This window comes from Cnephaeus nilssonii (genome assembly GCF_951640355.1).
Source record: "Cnephaeus nilssonii genome assembly, chromosome: 3".
Taxonomy (NCBI): domain Eukaryota; kingdom Metazoa; phylum Chordata; class Mammalia; order Chiroptera; family Vespertilionidae; genus Cnephaeus; species Cnephaeus nilssonii.
In genome coordinates this window covers 39,316,449-39,334,123 of record NC_137074.1, presented here as the reverse complement: position 1 = coordinate 39,334,123, position 17,675 = coordinate 39,316,449, and the positions used below count along the sequence as shown (strand labels likewise).

The window sequence follows — 17,675 nt, the reverse complement described above, 5'->3', positions numbered from 1 at the left end:
AACCCTTGGACACAGACAATAGAATGGTGAAGGCCTGGGAGGGGCGGGTACGGGGTGAAGCGGGGGGCGGGGGGGGGGGGCGGTCAATGAAAAAAAAAATACAAAGGGGACATCTGCAATACTTTCAACAGTAAATATAAAAAATTCTGATAAATAATAAAAAATATAAGTAATTCAATAAGGAAACAAACCCCCCCCCAAAAAAAAAAAGAATAAATAAATTGCAACTGGAGACTGTGGGAGGAAGGGAAATTCAGAGTACAGCTGCACAGTATTTCCTCAGGCTCGTCCCCGCCACTATCTTCCCCGAAGGCATTCCCAAACGCCCAGCGCCGGAGAGCAAACCCCGAAACTCCGAGAAGCCCCACCCCTGAGCCCAGGGAGGCGGGGCCCTCCCTCCCATCCACCAATCGGAAGTCGCGTCCCCCGTCTGCCCCCTGGTGAGCAACCTTGCCTCCCGCCCGCTTTCACCTTTTACGACAGTTTTCCGGCCCAGGTTGCGGCGCCACTGCCGAGCGTTCTGGGTGCCCGGGTGCGGACCTTTGGTCCCCGCTGGCGGCGCCCTTGCTTTCTGGTAGCGGCGGGGAGCTGGGGGCCGCGGCCTTCTGGGCTGGGATGAACCGCGCTCTCGGCGGGGGCAGGGGAGCCGAGCCGGAGCCATGGTGAGTGCGGCCTTGCGGGTCCTGGGCGATCCCGGGCCAGAGCTCACCCTCAGCTCGCGGCTGGGAGAGGAGGGGAGCCGCGGTGTGTCCCTCGTGCGACTGTGGGCCGGGGTCGGCCTCCGACTCTCACTGTCCAGGAGGCAAAGCTGGGCTCGCCCCGCCCGAGCCTGTGCTCCTCCTCGGCCCGCCGCCTTCCCACCCGCCGCTCGTAGTGGGAACGCATTGGACCCTCCTGCCTTCCCCCAGCACGCCCTCGCAGGACTTGCTCCGCTTTGCTCTCTGTCCTCCTGGCCTTGCCGAACCCTCTTTGCGCCTCTCCGCCCCGCAGCCTTGAGGCGGGACGCTGCCAAAAGGGCAGTGAAAAGCTCGGCTCCTCGTTAAGCCGACGTTTAACGTGGAAGTGCGTTCTGAGAAATTTACAGGAACCATCCCTAGACAGTTTCTCAGCAGCTTTGTTTTCCTTTTGCCTTGAACTTGAATGTAACTTCATTAGCTCTGAGGTGAGAGAGGTTTTCAAAGCGAGGGAAATCATCCTTTTTTTTTTTTTCCTAACGTGGTGAAATTTCGCAATGCCTTTTATGTAAAAGTTGTAGTGGTTTTTGTTTTTTTTTTTTAATATATTTTATTGATTTTTTTACAGAGAGGACGAGAGAGAGGGATAGTTAGAAACATCGATGAGAGAGAAACATCGACCAGCTGCCTCCTGCACACTCCCCACTGGGGATGTGCCCGCAACCAAGGTACATGCCTTTGACCGGAATCGAACCTGGGACCCTTCAGTCCGCAGACCGACGATCTATCCACTGAGTCAAACCGGTCAGGGCTAAAAGTTGTAGTGGTTTTAAAGGACTATTGGGCAGAATATTTTCACCCTAAAAGGTGTTTCTCCCGTTGAAGTAAAACTTGTAAATACGAGTTGGGATGGGAGCATGGGTGTGATAGGGAAGGGTGGGGATTAGAGAAGTAAAATATCTCCTCTGCTTCCCCTTCCCAGGCCAGTACAGTGGTAGCAGTTGGATTGACCATTGCTGCTGCAGGATTTGCAGGTTGGTTTGTGGTTTGGGGATGGAAGTGAAGTAGGGGAGGTTGAGGACTTTCTAATTATCCTATTACTTTTGTTTTTAGGCCGTTATGTTTTGCAAGCCATGAAGCATATGGAGCCTCAAGTAAAACAAGTTTTACAAAGTCTACCAAAATCTGTAAGACTTCCTAAACATCTTTGCTAATTCTTTGCTGCCTGTATATGAAAACTAGAATTACATTTAAAGAGGGTAAATTTCCAAACATCTATGACGTTCTAAGTGATTACTTGGAGGGTCCCTCTTTTGCTTTCAACAAGGAGAGTTTAGAAGTTCTGAACTTTGTAGGTGCTACCCTAACGAGTCAAATTTTGTGTGTAGCAGGATTGGGACAGAGGTGTTAACAATTCTGGCATCATGGGAGTTAATATCACTTTATTGTTGGCACATTATTAACTTCAGCATTATCTGCCCACATCCCTCCTGCCCCCTTGCATCACACACACAGGAATCTAGGGCTCTGAAGGTTGATCCATTTTTACTGTGCGGCCCTGGCACTCCCTAACATACTTGGGAAGCTCTGCAGTTTACTAGGCTGTAGAAGATGACTGTATGGGATGTAACGATCATACCTTCTGTGGTCTCATATCAGAATGAATATGGCTGTGACAGCTTGCTGAGCATCATGATTGAAGAGGGTGATGGTAGGCTTTACAAATATTTCTTACATAACAAGGTCAGAAGACCTAATAGCCTGATTTTTCTCCATGTATGTATCTTAATTTGAACCACTTGTCTTAAAGATATCTGAATCCCATTGAGGGACTTGTTCTACAACACAGTCATACTATGAGATGAAATTTTTATGTAGAACATGGCTAACTTTTGGAATCTTCCCTTCACTCCCAGAAAAAACTGGCTTTGAGGCACTGTTCTTTTGTCTTCTATTCAAGACAGTTTAGGTTGTGTAGAAAAAAAAAAGGATATTTAATGATCATTAAAATACTTGTTGCTACTTATAAAGCTAAAATACAAGTTATCGGAAATGTCTTAGTTTTCCTGCTAATTCTATGGACATTTACAGACATTTTTTAGCAACTCTCAGTTTATTCTAATAATCTTTTCTTACTAATGCATTTCCTCTTTCAGGCCTTCAGTGGTGGCTATTACAGAGGTGGGTTTGAACCCAAAATGACAAAACGAGAAGCAGCATTAATACTAGGTGTAAGGTAAAATAACTTCTAATAATTTTTATATTTTCTACAACTCTAGAGCTATTAATAAATGTAAGAAAGACCTTCCTTCATTAGGAAGGAATTATTTGTATCATGTCTATTTTAACATCTAAACACTCCCAACAAAATTCCAATGAGAAGGCACACTGGCACATAAGCACTTTTTAATTCATTGAAAGATAAATGTGCAACAGATAACAATACTCAGTGTTGTTCTCTATAAGTTTTTGTGGGGGAATTCTGCCGTCATTCCCACATACTTAAACTTTCTTTCCAATAAAAGGACTGTTGAAATAAATATTATCAAGCTCTGTTAAATTTTTGAGAATTCTAATTTTTCTAAGGAACTGTTTACTCCGATTCAAAATATTCATCTTGTGTGATAGGGAAGAGGTTCCTAAACAGAGTTTCACACTGTTGTGTTGATTTATTTCAGTTTTGCATCTTTACCAGTAATTGCCCTTTATGGTATATACAATTTTTTATGTGATCCAGAAGTAGTCTGAAATAATACCTTTTCCTTTTTAAATTAGCCCTACTGCCAATAAAGGAAAAATAAGAGATGCTCACCGACGAATTATGCTGTTAAATCACCCAGACAAGGGTAAGTAGTCATTAAACTCTTCATATGCATGTTGTAGTGACTTTGTAATTGTTATTAGTGGGATAATTTATATCGAATTCTTGTCTTATAATGAAGTGCCTAAATCTGTGTGTGAGCACTTGTCTCCCAGGCTGGATCCATTTGTCTTGAAAGAATAAATTCTGAGTGAAAAATTTACTTATACAATGATGAGTAGATATCTAATAACTACTAGAATTTGGAAGTAGTGATAAGCATTAACAATGTTTTGAGGATCTGCAATTGTGATAAAATTTGATTTCTAATAGTCAAATTCTCCTGGGGTTTGGACTACATTCTTAAAGGAAATACTCAATTTCAGTTAATGAAACCAAAAGTGTAATTTTTTTTTATTTCTTTAGACCTTTGAACTTGAGATTACATAGTTAGAAACCTATAGAATATATTTATCAGTTTCTGATACACTTGTAAGAAGCTTTAGCTGTGTTGAAGTAATTCCTTGGAAAGCCAAAATATAGACCATAAAATCTACATTATAGTGCTCAACTCCTTTTTAAGGAGAGGCCTTTCATTAAGAGGGCTTTGAGTTAAAACACAGTTGCAATTTTTTGGTATCTGACTGCATAGCCTCTTTTATGAAATTTAGTTTGTATTAACTGGAGGGCTTCTGACTAAAGTCTAGGGTGGAGCCCATAAATTCACATTTCTACCAGTCTCCTTATTGATGCTGATGCTTGTTGGTCTAAGGACCACACTTTGAGAATCACTGCTCCAGCAGATTAGTAGGAAAAAGACTGTATATAACATTGTAAAGGGACAGTAACAGGAAAAGAAAAAATATGAAGGGCAAAAAAAGGATCTAAAGCAAAGTGAGCCCTTTCCAACAAAGCTCAGAAGCCTCTGAGAATATCAAGGTTTTAAAATAACAGAGTATAATAAATTTCTGTTCATTTATGACTTGTAATCATCAGTATTGGTAGGTAACTTACATTATTTCAAAGTTATGTAAGTCTATATAGGCTTTGTGAAATTCTGTTCATCATCAGTTTAAACGTCTTTAAAAGGTGGTTTTGTGAAATCTCACTACCCATTGGTCAAATATATTGCCATATATGTGGTTATCCAGTCGCAGTATCATAATTATTTTTTGGAATACTATTTCTGCTAATTGCATCTCTCAGATAAAGCATAGGGATCCTTGAAACAAGAATAGCTTTCCATCAAGCAGAAACTGAGACTCCATATTTTTTCTTTTTTCCTATAGGAGGATCTCCTTATATAGCAGCCAAAATCAATGAAGCTAAAGATTTACTAGACGGTCAAGCTAAAAAATGAAGTAAATGTATGGTGAATTTTGTTAGTCACATATATAAAAACAGCTTTTTGTAATAAAATGTCCCAAAGCTACACATTTTAAAAATGATTTAGCACAAACCAAGTCAAAGCCTTGGTTTAAGTTTCTTATTTAAATTTGAAGGTTCTAAATCAAATTATAGAATATTTGGAAATTAATGCTCAATAATTATGGATACATACCATTTGAATAGAAATACTGTTCTGTCATTAATCAGTTGGTAAATAATTTGGTATTTACTTCAAGGCCAAGTGAACATGAAAGTCTGCTCTCAAGAAATCCCAATCTGATGAGACCCATACACTAGTAATTAAAATGCAATATGGTACATATTATGATGGAATTAGTACAGGTTGTTATAGTAGCTAGGAGGAAAGACTGTTAAGGTACAGAGAGCTGGTTCAGTTGCTTAAGACTGTGAATTTAAGAGTGAGTTTAGCCACAACTCTGACTTAAAAAAATTGATGTCATTTATATCATGGGCAGAATTCAGATTTCATACATTAAAAACTTGATAAAAGAGTATGTCGTTTCTAATCACGAAAATATTTACAGTGTATTCAGCTAGCGTCTTTAAGAAACTGACCATTTGTAAAAATAATTTTTATATAATCAAGTTTTGCATTTGTTGTGATTAAGCTTAAACATGATTAGCTATACAGATGCCCTGATATCAAAATACTTAGCTTGGACTCTTGAGAATTTATACAGTGATATATTTAAACTAGAGGCCTGGTGCATGAAATTTGTGCACTGGTGTTGTCCCTCAGCCTGGTGTGTGCCCTCTCACAGTCCGGGACTCCTTGCTCCTTACCTCCCACCTGCAGAGGAGGCGGGAGAGGCTCCCGCCACCACTGTTGTGCTTGGCGAGCCGTGAGCCTGGCTTCTGACTGAGCAGCACTCCCCCTGTGGGAGTGCACTGATCACCAGGGGGCAGCTCCTGAATTGAGCATCTGACCCATGGTGGTCAGTGCACATCAGAGCAACCAGTCTTTCTGGTTGTTCCCCCATAATGGTCGCTTAGGCTTTTATTATATAGACTAGAGGCCCACTGCATGAAATTCGTGCAATTGGGGGGGGGGGGGGGGTCCCTCGGCCCAGCCTGCACCCTCTCCAATCTGGGACCCCTTGGGGGATGTCTGACTGCCGGTTTGGGCCCCGATTCCACAAGGATCGGGACTAAACCGGCAGTTGGACATCCCTCTCACAATCCGGGTCTGCTGCCTCCTAACTGCTCACCTGCCTGCCTGCCTGCCAGCCTGATTGCCCCTAACCGCTTCTGCCTGTAAGCCTGATTACCCCCTAACTGCTCCCCTGCCGGCCTGGTAGCCCCCAACTGCCCTCCCCTGCCAGCCTGATCTCACCCCCAATTGCCCTCCCCTGCCGGCCTGACCTTGCCCCCAACTGCCCTCCCCTGCCGGCCTGATCTTGCTCCCAACTGCCCTCCTCAGCCGGCCAATTTGGTTCTGATTGCTCGGTTTCTATGCCAGTCAATGTCAAAAGCTCTGCCTCCTAGGCAGCCATTGGCTTCTCACAGTTGACCCAGATTTGGTTCTGATTGGTTTCTATGCCAGTCCGTCTCTGGGCCTATCAACAGGGTCTGATCAGAAAGGTGGGGCTGATCAGCAGCCCTGGTGGGGGCCTGGAGAGAAATGGAGGCATGGCTGCTGACCAGGCCTGAAGCTAAAGAGAGGGGCAAGTGCTGGTCAACAGAGGCTACAGATCAGACCCTGCTTCTCTCTTCAGGCCTCTCTCTGGGCCTGATTTGCAGCCCTCTCAGCAGGCAGTGCTGGGTCACCATGCCTGCAGTTGGTCGAGCCTCCCGGTCGTTGTGGATGTGACGGACCCAGGGGGGTGGGGTTGGGGCCCCTCAGCCCGACCTGCACTCTTGGATCCCTCGGGGGACGTTCAACTGCCTAAATTGGCAGTCGGACATCCCTCTTGCAATCCAGGACCACTGGCTCCTAACCGCTCGCCTGCCTGCATGCCTGATGCCCCTAACTACCTCTGGCCTCACACCCGGGACCCAGGCTTCTTGCCCTCTGGCTGGCCACAGGCACTCAGAACCCGGGCGGCTCCCCCCCACCCCCCCCCCCCCCCCCCGGGCCTGGCCCTGGCTTTATCTGGAAGGACATCCAATCTGGTCTAATTAGATATTACCCTTTTATTAGTATAGATGTTAACCAAAGGACTTATATAAAACACCCAAGGGAAATAGCTAGTCTGTGGTCTCTGGCAGTACTTGTATTTAGCTTTAAGATGATAATGTATGCTACCTACCACCTAAATTTTATGAAGTAATCTTAAAGTTATTAATGGAGAATATAAACTTTCAAGGTCAAAATAATGGAGGTAATATTTAGTGTTGGAATGTGTTTAGGGGAATTTCAAAATTGGGGTATATCTGCTTTTGGTTTATTTTCCATCTTGTTTAAAATCTAACCAAGTATTTATTTCTTAAGAGTATAATAAGGCAGCCATGGCTTTTTGTGTAGGATAAATTGTTACTCCCAGAGGGAAGGGGTATGAGGTACAGTTGATTTGTTATTCATAGTAGCTATGTTCTATAAAGTCACTAAAAATAATGAAACGTTGTTCCTAGGGGAAATACTGGTTCCGAGTAATCCTCTGGTCACATTCTAGTCAACCAGTTAATATAAAACCTTGTTTTATGTGTTTTTGTTTAAAAACACCTTATGTGATATATTGTTGATTCCTTAACACTTAACTCACAGCCAATACCACTCATGGAGGTACATCGGTTTTCTTGTGTTTGGGAACATTAGGCAGCACTTCCCTAAGCTTGGGTGTCATCTTAAACAGGGAAATCACCAATAAAAAGCACAAAGATTGAAAAAAATTAGGCACTAAATCATTAAAAGGATACTTGTTTACAGTATGAAAACAAGACTTTTTTTTTTTTTGTACATCAGATGTTTCAAAATTTTCACCACTCTGCGTGTCCGCAAATGACCAGGAAAGCACATCAAGTGTTGATTTTGGGGTAACAAATTTTAGTGAGTAGGTCAATATGCAAATGAGGAATCTGCTAGTAATGAGAATCAACTATATTTTGGATTGCTAACCCTTTATTTCAAACCTTTGGACTACTAAAAAAAAAAAGTTTCTAGGACCAAGAGCTTTAAAGAAAAGAGTATCAATTAAAATTTAAACGCAATTTTTTAAAAGACAAGTATAAAGTGTAATAATATGCCAACAGGCAATCAAGCATGAACTGTAAAAAGGAAAACTTCATATAGTAGGTATGCCTTTTGAGTAAATAGCATACCCGTTTTATCCCTTTGCACTCGCTTGCTTTTTTCTCGATTCCTTTATTCTACTCGGGATTTAATTTTTTAAATACCCCAGATTTTACAAAGTGCGGCAGTAGAATAAAAAACTGGAGTTTCTTTTCATACAAACTTATTTGGATTTTTTTATATTTCAAATTATTGATACATTCAAAGAGTAATTTTAATCTCGACATCCGAGTGCAAAAGGTTAAGACAATAGACAGTAGGAACCACTTTAATACTAAGCACAACAGCACATTTTTCTTTCATATCAGCTTTGTTTCCTCTACTTACCTTTATCAAGTAGAAGAATCCATATTTCATTGAAGGCTATTAGGAAAACCTCTACCTTTTTTCTTGGGAGGAAAAAGCGTCATCTATGTAGGCTCTAGATCAGCGGTCGCCAACCAGTGGTCCACGGACCAGTAGTGGTCCGTGAGGTCCAAAGGTTGGCAACCGCTGGTTTAAGGAAACCCTTGGAGCAGCGTCACCAACCAGTGGTCCACAGACTGACGTCCGGAAGGTTGACGACTACTGCTCTAGATCATAAAGGGTAAAGTGATGGAAGTATGATCTGTATCTTTTTAATAGTGTTTTCTTACAAAAATTTGATGTGAAATGTTAACATTAGCTACTTAAAATGAGCCAGCATTTTCCCAGTAAAGGTCCTCACCTAAAGTCCTCGATAAGTTCCCCAACTTTTAAGTGAAATAATATATAACAAAACTAATTTTACCATAGGCTATTGATATAAACAAGAGTTGAGTTCCTGTCGCATCTTAGCACTATAACATTAAACGAAACATTAAGGACCTACTGTACCTCAAAAGTACTTATTTAGTACATTTTAGAAGTAAGGAAAGTGAAGTTTAGTGAGGTTAAGTAACTTGCCCCAAGCAACATGCTGAGTGAAAACGCTGATTTTTCTCAAGGTTCCATGCTGTTAAAACCTCAGCAGTGTGGTACCTTTCACAAATCTGATAACCCAGATGTTTTTCTTGGTAGTAGAGAGGTGAGTCTGGTACTTGTCATTACACATCTAGCTTGGGGCCTTTTTGTAAGATGGTATTAAGGGGAGGAAGGAATAGTTTAGTACAACACTAACAGAATAAGAGGTGCAGGGTTCGAGTCAAACTTCTGCAATAAGAGGCATGCAACTTTGAGCCAGCCATCTGTGTGCTTAGGGCTCTGCTTCCTCATCTGTTAAGAGGAAAAAGAATGGCCAACTTGAAAAGTATGAGGATCCCTCCACATTTTATGGATAGGGAAAAAGCCAGAGCAAATATTTGAGGTAACACAGCTAGCAAAATTATAATTAAGCCCTGGGTATCTTCTCTTATTGTGTTAATTAGTAATTTGGTTCTCAATAGATACTTTAGCCTTCACTGGGCCTCTGCATTGACATCAGATGACCCCTACATTACACTTTATAAAAACTGGTGATGAAAGTGGGCTGTAATGAAGTGGTCCTCAAATATAAAGCTTTTCCCACTCTTAGAATTTCAAGCAAATTCTTTGCCTTCAAGTACTTTCCAAATAATGGGTACTTATAGAAGCATTTAATAAGAAAAATAGTTTAGTTATTCCAGAAGACTCAAACCATTCAACAAACAGTTGAGAACTTACATGAAAATACTTGTATTCCACCTATTTTCATGTAACATTATTTAGAATGCTAGTTTTTTTTTGGTTATATAAAAAACCCTGAATTGAAGGTAACCTTGGGTACCAGGAAACTTAAAATGATTGTAAGCTGCTCTGTGTTATTGACACTGTTCAGAGTGCTGTATATCTGCTTGGAGCCAACTGTTGCCTTAGCAACAGCATATAGGAAGGAAGAGCGTCTATCCTGTGTTACTTATTATTCCTCACCCAATGAAGACATAGTCTGGTGTTAAGGTATAATCTGGAACATGTTAACACTTGCTGTTACCTTAGTGGTGTCAATTAATGGAATTTCAAATATAATACTTATGTGACATTTTTCTTAACCTGAAAACAGCAAGTTGAAAAATGGAGCTCAAAGAAGTTGTGGCATAAGCTCCAGGTAACAATGAAGTATAAAATGATTTTACCAGAAAAACTATAGAAAAATTTTTGTAATAAAGTCTCTAAAGTAGAAAATTAATAGTTACATTTGACAATAAAATAACAAGGGTATAAAACATTCAGAAAATATCCCTGTGATTTCACCCCCCCAAAAAATCCTTCCAATCCCTAAAACACAAATACTGGAACTGCAAGACTGGGAATGTCAGTGAAAAATAATTTTGACCTTGCTTTTGATATCCTTTAGATTGCATAACAGCATAGTTGGAAATGTCTGGGATGGACACATATAAAAAACACCATTTTAATTTGCTATACTAATTGTTGAGAGTACTTGGGAAAATGGTTAAGTGTCACACATATGAATAGACTCGTTACATTCATATTGGAAAGAACCTTAAGAGATTAGGTAGTCCATCCCTCTCTAAGATGAAATACAGAAAAAGTTAGAAGACAGTAAATCCCATTCTGTACTTACATATACATCTTTTCAAACTCTCAAAGAAATAGGTAAGCAAACTGACCGATAGAATTTCTCTTATAAAAAGCTGCATTATAGTTTATCCAGGAGCATCATTATGCACCATATTTTGTTACTTGAAATAGTAATGCAGATGAATTGGACTATGAAGTGTTCCACTAATAACCCTTTTTAAAAACAAAATTAATACGTATTTCCTTATAAGGTTATACTAGTATGTACTACTGTCATCCAGGAATTTGGGGTTTTGATTAGACTACTCTTGAATGGATTTCTAGAGTAAATGATTATACTTAACCACTTGTCAAAAGTTTAGGTTTATCATGGATTGTAAGTTACTACTATGCATTCAAGCGCACATCCTAATAAAGAACTAAAATTTTAAGAATAAGGGTCAACAAATGCCAGATAACCTTATAAAAGGGTACAGGGGATCCAAACCATAATAGTAAAGATAAGAAGACTGAATGGAACTTCACAACATCCTTTTTTTGGCCTTTAATAATTTTGTCAAACCTACAGATAACCAGTTCACGTTCTTGGAGGTCTTCTAGAAAAATTAAGAGTGTAAAAGTAACTTTCCTTTACACACCCAATCATCTGATATAGGACTTAATGCATTATGGCCAGTTTTCTATTCATCTGTCCTTCGACTGAGCTCATTGTAGGCACAGCCTATGAGAATGGTATCTTTTAACCTCAAAAAAAAAACCAAAAAAATAACACCTGTAAATCTATTTACAGAGGACACAAATGGTACTATTTCCCAATCTAACTGCAACATTGTTAACATGCCAACTTTGCAAAATACCCTTCGTCGGTTAAACACTAGACTCTTGGCTATAAAAATACCAGACATAAAGGTGATGGATCACAGCCAAAAGAATGGCTGAAACAGAGATCCATAATACAAGAGTAAACCACTAGTTTAGCGTTTCCCTGTTCTTTGTGCTTGCCTATACATAAGTTTTCCCTGTTCTTTAGTTTGCTTGCCTATATATACGTGTACTTAAAAAAAAATTTACATTTAAGCAACCTTCCTTAGGCTTATCCTCAGCAATGTCTCAGGTAAGTTTCCATAAAGTCACCAGCAGTTTGATGTGCTATTTCCCTTAATTTCACATTAAAAAAGGTAATGCCAAACCCATGAATCCTAGGCTTTCGCAAGTTTTGGGAAAAGCAGACCATTTTTGCCTCCACATCATCTCAGCTCCCACTTCATGATTTAGTTCAGATTTCACGTGTGCTAGCACATATTTGAGCTGCACAAGACCTTTAGAATAGTTTCTTGCTTGAGTATCTGTTTAATGTGAATAGTTAATTTCTCCCATAGCAACCAACATCTAATTTAATAGCCTAAAAAGATGCACCCCTCTCAAAACAAGTTTGGAATGCTACCTGAACCAACAATGGTTCTCTTTGGGGAGTGGGCTTTTCATTTCTGAACCTGAGCATGTACTATTTACCCCCAAAAAAGCCTATCAGGATTCTTCAACACATATTTTTAAAGGACAAAACATTGGGTTTAGTCACTTACAAATAATGAAATCTTATGACCTATTTCCGGGAATATGGTTATCAGTTGTACTCTAAAGCACTGCTTGGGCTAGCTATACCCACTTTTTAAGGTGGTCTCTTCTTTCTTCCTTTCCCATGGAAACAATCTTTATGAAAGGACTTTAGTGAATCTGTTCTACGTGAAAGAAAATGAAAAATCTTTTTTTTTTCTTATACCACATTCACCAATTTGGGGATTAATGAACATATTTCTCATAACTCATAGTTAATTTGTAAACCTATTACTGAAGAGAACTAAGAATAAAAAGGCCAACAATTTTACTTGCTTCTAACATTGATGGATAAAAATACATTTGTGTGTAAATTTTTAAAAACTAGGATATGAAATGACTTCATATTGCTATTTAATGTGCAAGGACTGACTACTCACAACACACCTTACTTTAAAAAATCTGTTAGGGTTTTATAAAAGAGCATTTAATAACATCACATCTTATCCTCAACAATAGGTTTAAGTGCTAGGGTTATGTACACTGACCTGGCAATTACTACAATTTTAACTATACCCTGAATTCTCCTTCAATAATTATAAACTAAAAGTACATTTTTATGCACATAAAAAATTAACACTAGTTATGCACATAAAAACAAGATACCAAAAAGGGCTTTCTTGCTCAGTGGAGCTAAACTTTCCCATAAATCCACAATTGTTGTATTCACAATTAGCTTCATAAATTGTTACTTTTTGCAACACACTTAGTGTGAAAGTCTTCATCTTCCTAAATTAAGCCATCTGGCTAAAATATATACAAAAAATACATTCATATGAGAATCTTCAAAACTATTTCCATGAGAATAAAAAAATCAAACCAGTGGCTTATTCCATATTTTAAAATTGTTCATACTTCTTTAAAAATAATTTTAAATAAGGGCAAAAAATTCTAGATTTTACCCCACTGCCCTCCAAATTTCTTTGATTACAATTTTATGTTCCAAAGGTTTTCCTAAATCAAATGTATGATCAATTCCCTAAGCCATTCTATTCTAACAGATTAAATTTTAATTGCTAAGACTTCAGAGGATTCATCACAAAATGATTAACTGACCAATTAGTAGTTTGATATTATTTATGAGCAAGTATAAATGCTTTTTAAAAAGCAATCAGGATACTATTCTAGGCCTCTAAGTAGCTCCAACTACTTTGCAACAGTGGGTATAAAAAGTAGAAAGTTAAAAATCAGCAAATGGAAGATCAAAGTTTATTTACTACCTGCATACAAAAACATATTGCACATCAAACAACCAAAATAAAAAAAAAAAAAAAAGAAAAACGGGGGAAAAAAGAAAAAAAATAAGAAAAGGAAAAGATATTCTACTGAAGACTAACATGTAGTTTATACAGAATAAACCTTCTGGAAAGTGATCTTTTCAGTAGTTCAGGTTATGTCTGAATGGACATGACTAATTCACCTTAGTGTTTTAACTAAAGCTATGTTTGATTTTTAAATACTGTACACTTTAATAAATAAACCAAACAAAGCCTCAATATAGAACAGTCACTGCCAATATCACCCAGTGTCCCTGCAGATGAGAGAGTTTAACAAATGTATTCCAGTGGTCTGCAGATTTTCCTCTACATACAGCATTTTAAAAACACATCAAAACAGACCAGTTTCCAGACTAAACTAATGAAATTACAATTCAGTGCAAAATATTTTAGACTGCATTTCAACTCTAGTTTTCCTCAGGTGAAGAAGTGGTTGCATATTAAAAATGTAACAAAAGCAGCTAATGCTTTCATAAAGAATATTATGTCAGGGATCCCACCCCACCCACCTCCCCCCATCTCTGCCATATTTTGAAAACAAAATAACATTTCCTATAGCCAGCAACTTTTTTTAATGTTACATATACTATTCTCAAGGCACATCTGATGATATATTTTATAACACAGTAGGTGTCAAAGTATGTTTAACATATGATTTCTTCAGGATCCCTCCCCTTTCTGAATTCCAAATGGAGGAACTGAAAGTGCGATGTAAAGACTGGCGATCCATATTCTATCTTTGGCAAGCTGTACAAGCACTATTGTAAAATGTAATGTAAAAGAACTGTAAACTAGGAACTTCTTCAGTTTATGAAACACCATTCAGGACTGCTGCTTCTTGAGTGTTTTCTTCTTTTAAGGTATTAATCTTTTCTTCTCCTGGAGTACGCTGTAGCTTAGAAATTTCATCGCCAGAAGCACTAGTTGGGCCATTTATTGCCTTTTCTGAAGGACCATGCTCTTCAATCACATCTTTTGCCTGCCAAAGGGAGACAACTTTTTCAACTTCTTTATAAATAAAATCTATAGCTGAGGAGGAAAATAGCTACATAAACAATAATTAGCAAATAAATAATTTTAGTTTGATATAATGGATCAAATAATTCAAATATTCTTAAAGTTCAAAACAAATACCAATATACTCTACCTCTCTGGGTATTTCAACTCTTTGTTTTTAGTACCTAGAGGTACCTAGATTACTGAATATGTAATATGTACTTGATTACTGAAAATTTGTACCTAATTTTATTTTAACCAGTTGAAAGCTCACCTTGTAAAAGATATAGTTAATACCCTAAGTAAAGCAAATAATCGCCTACTTTACTCACCTTTTTAAAAACTCAGTTACATATAAATCCTTTAAAGCATTAAAAGAATTGAAACTTAAAGGTCTAGATCCATCACTGAGAAGAGATATGTAACCTATCGCTCCGCAAATTAAGCAATAGTCTTTATGCCCAATATCTTTGGGCAGACTGAGCTTTACAAATGCTATTTAGAGTTCTAACGGAAAAGTATTTCAGGCTCAAGCATGCATTCTATCTTCAGTTACCTGGGGCCAACAACAAACTCAATAGTAGTCTTTAACTAAAATAGTATTTGTTTAGTTGGGGGGAAACAAGCGATCATACAGAAAGTTAAGTAAAAATAGCGCTAAACCATACCAGGGGGGGGAAAAAAAAAGCAACAAAACCTACAGTTTAAATTCTCCTTACCATTTCTTTCTTGTTTTTAGCCAAAGTTTCCCTTGGGAGGTTTCTTTGTCTGCTCTGAGACTCAGCTCTAGAAATATAATCTGCAACTGTGACTGTTGAAGATGAGAAAAAAATTACAGGTGTTGAAAAATATGTTTAAAGTTTATTGATGGATAAAGAGTAATTTTACTTTTAAAATAAACTAATGGTGGGTTACCCAATTTCAAGTTTTTCTTAAGATGGGTAACACCTCCAACCAAAAACAGCTTGAAAAATGTGCCTGCAACTTAGCAATAACAATAAAAAGTTTTAAGCTGGAGATCGAGGAAGCCTAGATTAATGTCCTCTTTCACACGAATCCAGCCATTTACTTCCAGTTGAGTCTACGGCTGTGGCATAAGTTTGATACAGAAATCCACAACCAAGAATAGAAAAACAGTATTCTAAGCCTAGACAGTATTTGGGGGGGAAATAGGGCAAGTCTGGTATAAATCATGGGGTGGTGTACTTTAATTTGAAAATTTCATCTAAGATGTAAAAAGTTACTCAAATATTAGCTCTCTTATTTTTTTAAAAACACAAGAAATCCAAGTGTGGTATTTTATGGTTCCTTTTAAACATTCCACACTAGAAACCATTCTGAGTGATCGACAATAAAAAACTACAAAGCAAACTAAAGATGACAGAAAGCCACCCTAAAAATGTAAACACTGATCATGGTGAAAGGCCATCATAAATTTACTAACCACTCCCTCCTCACTTTGCCAATCTTTCAATCTTTTGAGGGACTGAGGTGTGCGTGCGTGTTTGCAAGTAGGTGGATGGCAGCAGTAATCTAGGGAAAAGATTAATCTGACCTCACGTCCTACTTACTGCCAACCCAGTACCACAATTGACCTCTTGTCTACAGGTACTCTGGGCTAGTCCAACTTTATGTCTCAATCCTCTCTCTCTCTGAAGGCTTGCAACTTAGAATTCACATATTTGAAAAAATAACAAAATAATCATTCTCTTTCTTTGGAAGAATTATTTTCTATCAGAAACTGGTGAAGAAAAATCCCTGATTATAGTGAAATATAGTGTATTTTAAATTATGGGAGCAAATTAATTACATAAAGAATGAAAAATCAAGTAAATGTCTAATTAGTCACTAGTTAGGAGGAGAATTGGTTTATCGGGTTCAAATTTTATGAAAATAAATCATTTTGATGTTATATAAAACCATTTATTTACAATTCATTTTTTCTTAATCATAAATTGACATGCTAATACTTTTATAAGATCCAAGAACTGTCTAAAAGTATTAGATGAATTTTTTAAAAGCTCAAAGAAACAATGTAATTCAGAACTAATACATATCATTTATTAGAAATACCACTAAAGATGTTTCTTGTCTAAACCTGCTTCTTCCAAATTAGAAGAAACTCAGTGTACTCATTTTGGAGCTTTAAAAGTAATTTAAATTCACTGTTAATGAATTATAAATACATTTAACAATGGTTTCCAAAACTGGGGAGGGGGGTACTATCAAATCCACTTCATTGTTATGTCTACGTACCTGGTGATAAAACCATTCTAGGAATTATTCTAATTTGGGAAGCACCTTAATAATTAAATTCATTATGTTTCTATAATTCAGTCCTCAGTGATACTTGAAGAACTCATCTACTTGGAAACCCTGACAATTATGTACAGACATAGAATAATATACTTTAATATAGTTTATCAATTAAATTAAGAGGCACTTAGTTTGAAAGGTAAAAACTTACCAGTGCCCCTCCTTTCCCATAAGGGGAGGTAAAAACCAAAACAAATTCTGTTGATTAAAAAAACAAACAAAACCCCTATCTATAGCCGGTCTTTAAAATACAAGCCACTTAGAAGTTCAATACAGATTAATAGATATTTAAAATATCTAGGGGAAAAAAAAAACAACAGGCAATTTTGCCACATAATTTGGACTCTAGAATTTCCTCTTAGAGGTCCAAGTTAATCAACTGGACACCACTGTATTGTCACATTCTTAGTAAAGAATATTCATTGTTTAACATTAAGGACAACAGAAATTTTAAGCAAATAGGAACAAATTAAATAATTGTGTATTTAAACGAATGTTGATATTCTTTAGATAGAGGCTGCCTTCCTAGAACTGCTGCAGGGGCAATGAGAAAATGTGTGCTTGTTCTATCTTATTTTGAGTTTGTTTGTTTTTTTAGGGGGGAATGAGGAGGGAGTAGGGCAGGAATAGGCTAGGGAAAGCAAAGAATTCTAAAGATGAAAAGCAGTTTTCCAAAGAACAGAGTAAAATAAGAATAAATGCAATATGGAACACAAGTTATTAAAAATTCCAAATTACTCAAATTTCAATTAATACCATGCAGAAATCTCTGCCTCTTTGTTAACAAAACCACTACATTATTCCTTTTATGTCCACTGATTTAGTAATAAATCACCATCCAT

The 17,675-nt window shown here is 37.9% G+C and overlaps 2 protein-coding genes across 6 annotated transcripts in view; one reads left to right on the top strand and one right to left on the bottom strand.

Moving 5' to 3' along the window:
- Positions 1-482: 482 nt before the first annotated feature.
- On the top strand, positions 483-13,301 carry DNAJC19 (DnaJ heat shock protein family (Hsp40) member C19). Of its 2 annotated transcripts, none has more exons than XM_079766238.1 (6): positions 483-662; positions 1,657-1,708; positions 1,788-1,861; positions 2,831-2,910; positions 3,450-3,520; positions 4,764-13,301. In XM_079766238.1, exons 1-6 carry the CDS (start codon positions 660-662, stop codon positions 4,832-4,834), a joined length of 351 nt encoding a protein of 116 aa, XP_079622364.1. In that variant the 5' UTR covers positions 483-659; the 3' UTR covers positions 4,835-13,301. The 2 variants fall into 2 exon arrangements, with proteins under 2 accessions (XP_079622364.1, XP_079622363.1); XM_079766237.1 differs by lacking the exon at positions 483-662 and adding an exon at positions 979-1,402.
- Positions 13,302-13,439: 138 nt separating this feature from the next.
- The window catches only part of FXR1 (FMR1 autosomal homolog 1), a 68,209-nt gene continuing 63,973 nt past the window's right edge, over positions 13,440-17,675 (bottom strand). For 3 of the 4 annotated variants that reach the window (XM_079766233.1, XM_079766234.1, XM_079766236.1), the window contains 2 exons: positions 15,237-15,328; positions 13,440-14,500 (listed from right to left, as the gene is read on the bottom strand). In XM_079766233.1, the coding sequence (XP_079622359.1) occupies positions 14,330-14,500; positions 15,237-15,328 (263 nt within the window). In that variant the 3' untranslated portion in view covers positions 13,440-14,329. The remainder of the gene's footprint in view (positions 14,501-15,236; positions 15,329-17,675) is intronic. The other variant, XM_079766235.1, reaches the window with a different exon arrangement.

Excerpts from the sequence above, each read along its gene's own strand:
- DNAJC19 (XM_079766237.1), top strand. The coding sequence starts at position 1,337 with ATGAGAGAGAAACATCGACCAGCTGCCTCCTGCACACTCCCCACTGGG. Across the intron at positions 2,911-3,449 it reads GCATTAATACTAGGTGTAAG|CCCTACTGCCAATAAAGGAA; the intron begins GTAAAATAACTT and ends TTTTTAAATTAG. Across the intron at positions 3,521-4,763 it reads GTTAAATCACCCAGACAAGG|GAGGATCTCCTTATATAGCA; the intron begins GTAAGTAGTCAT and ends TTTTTCCTATAG.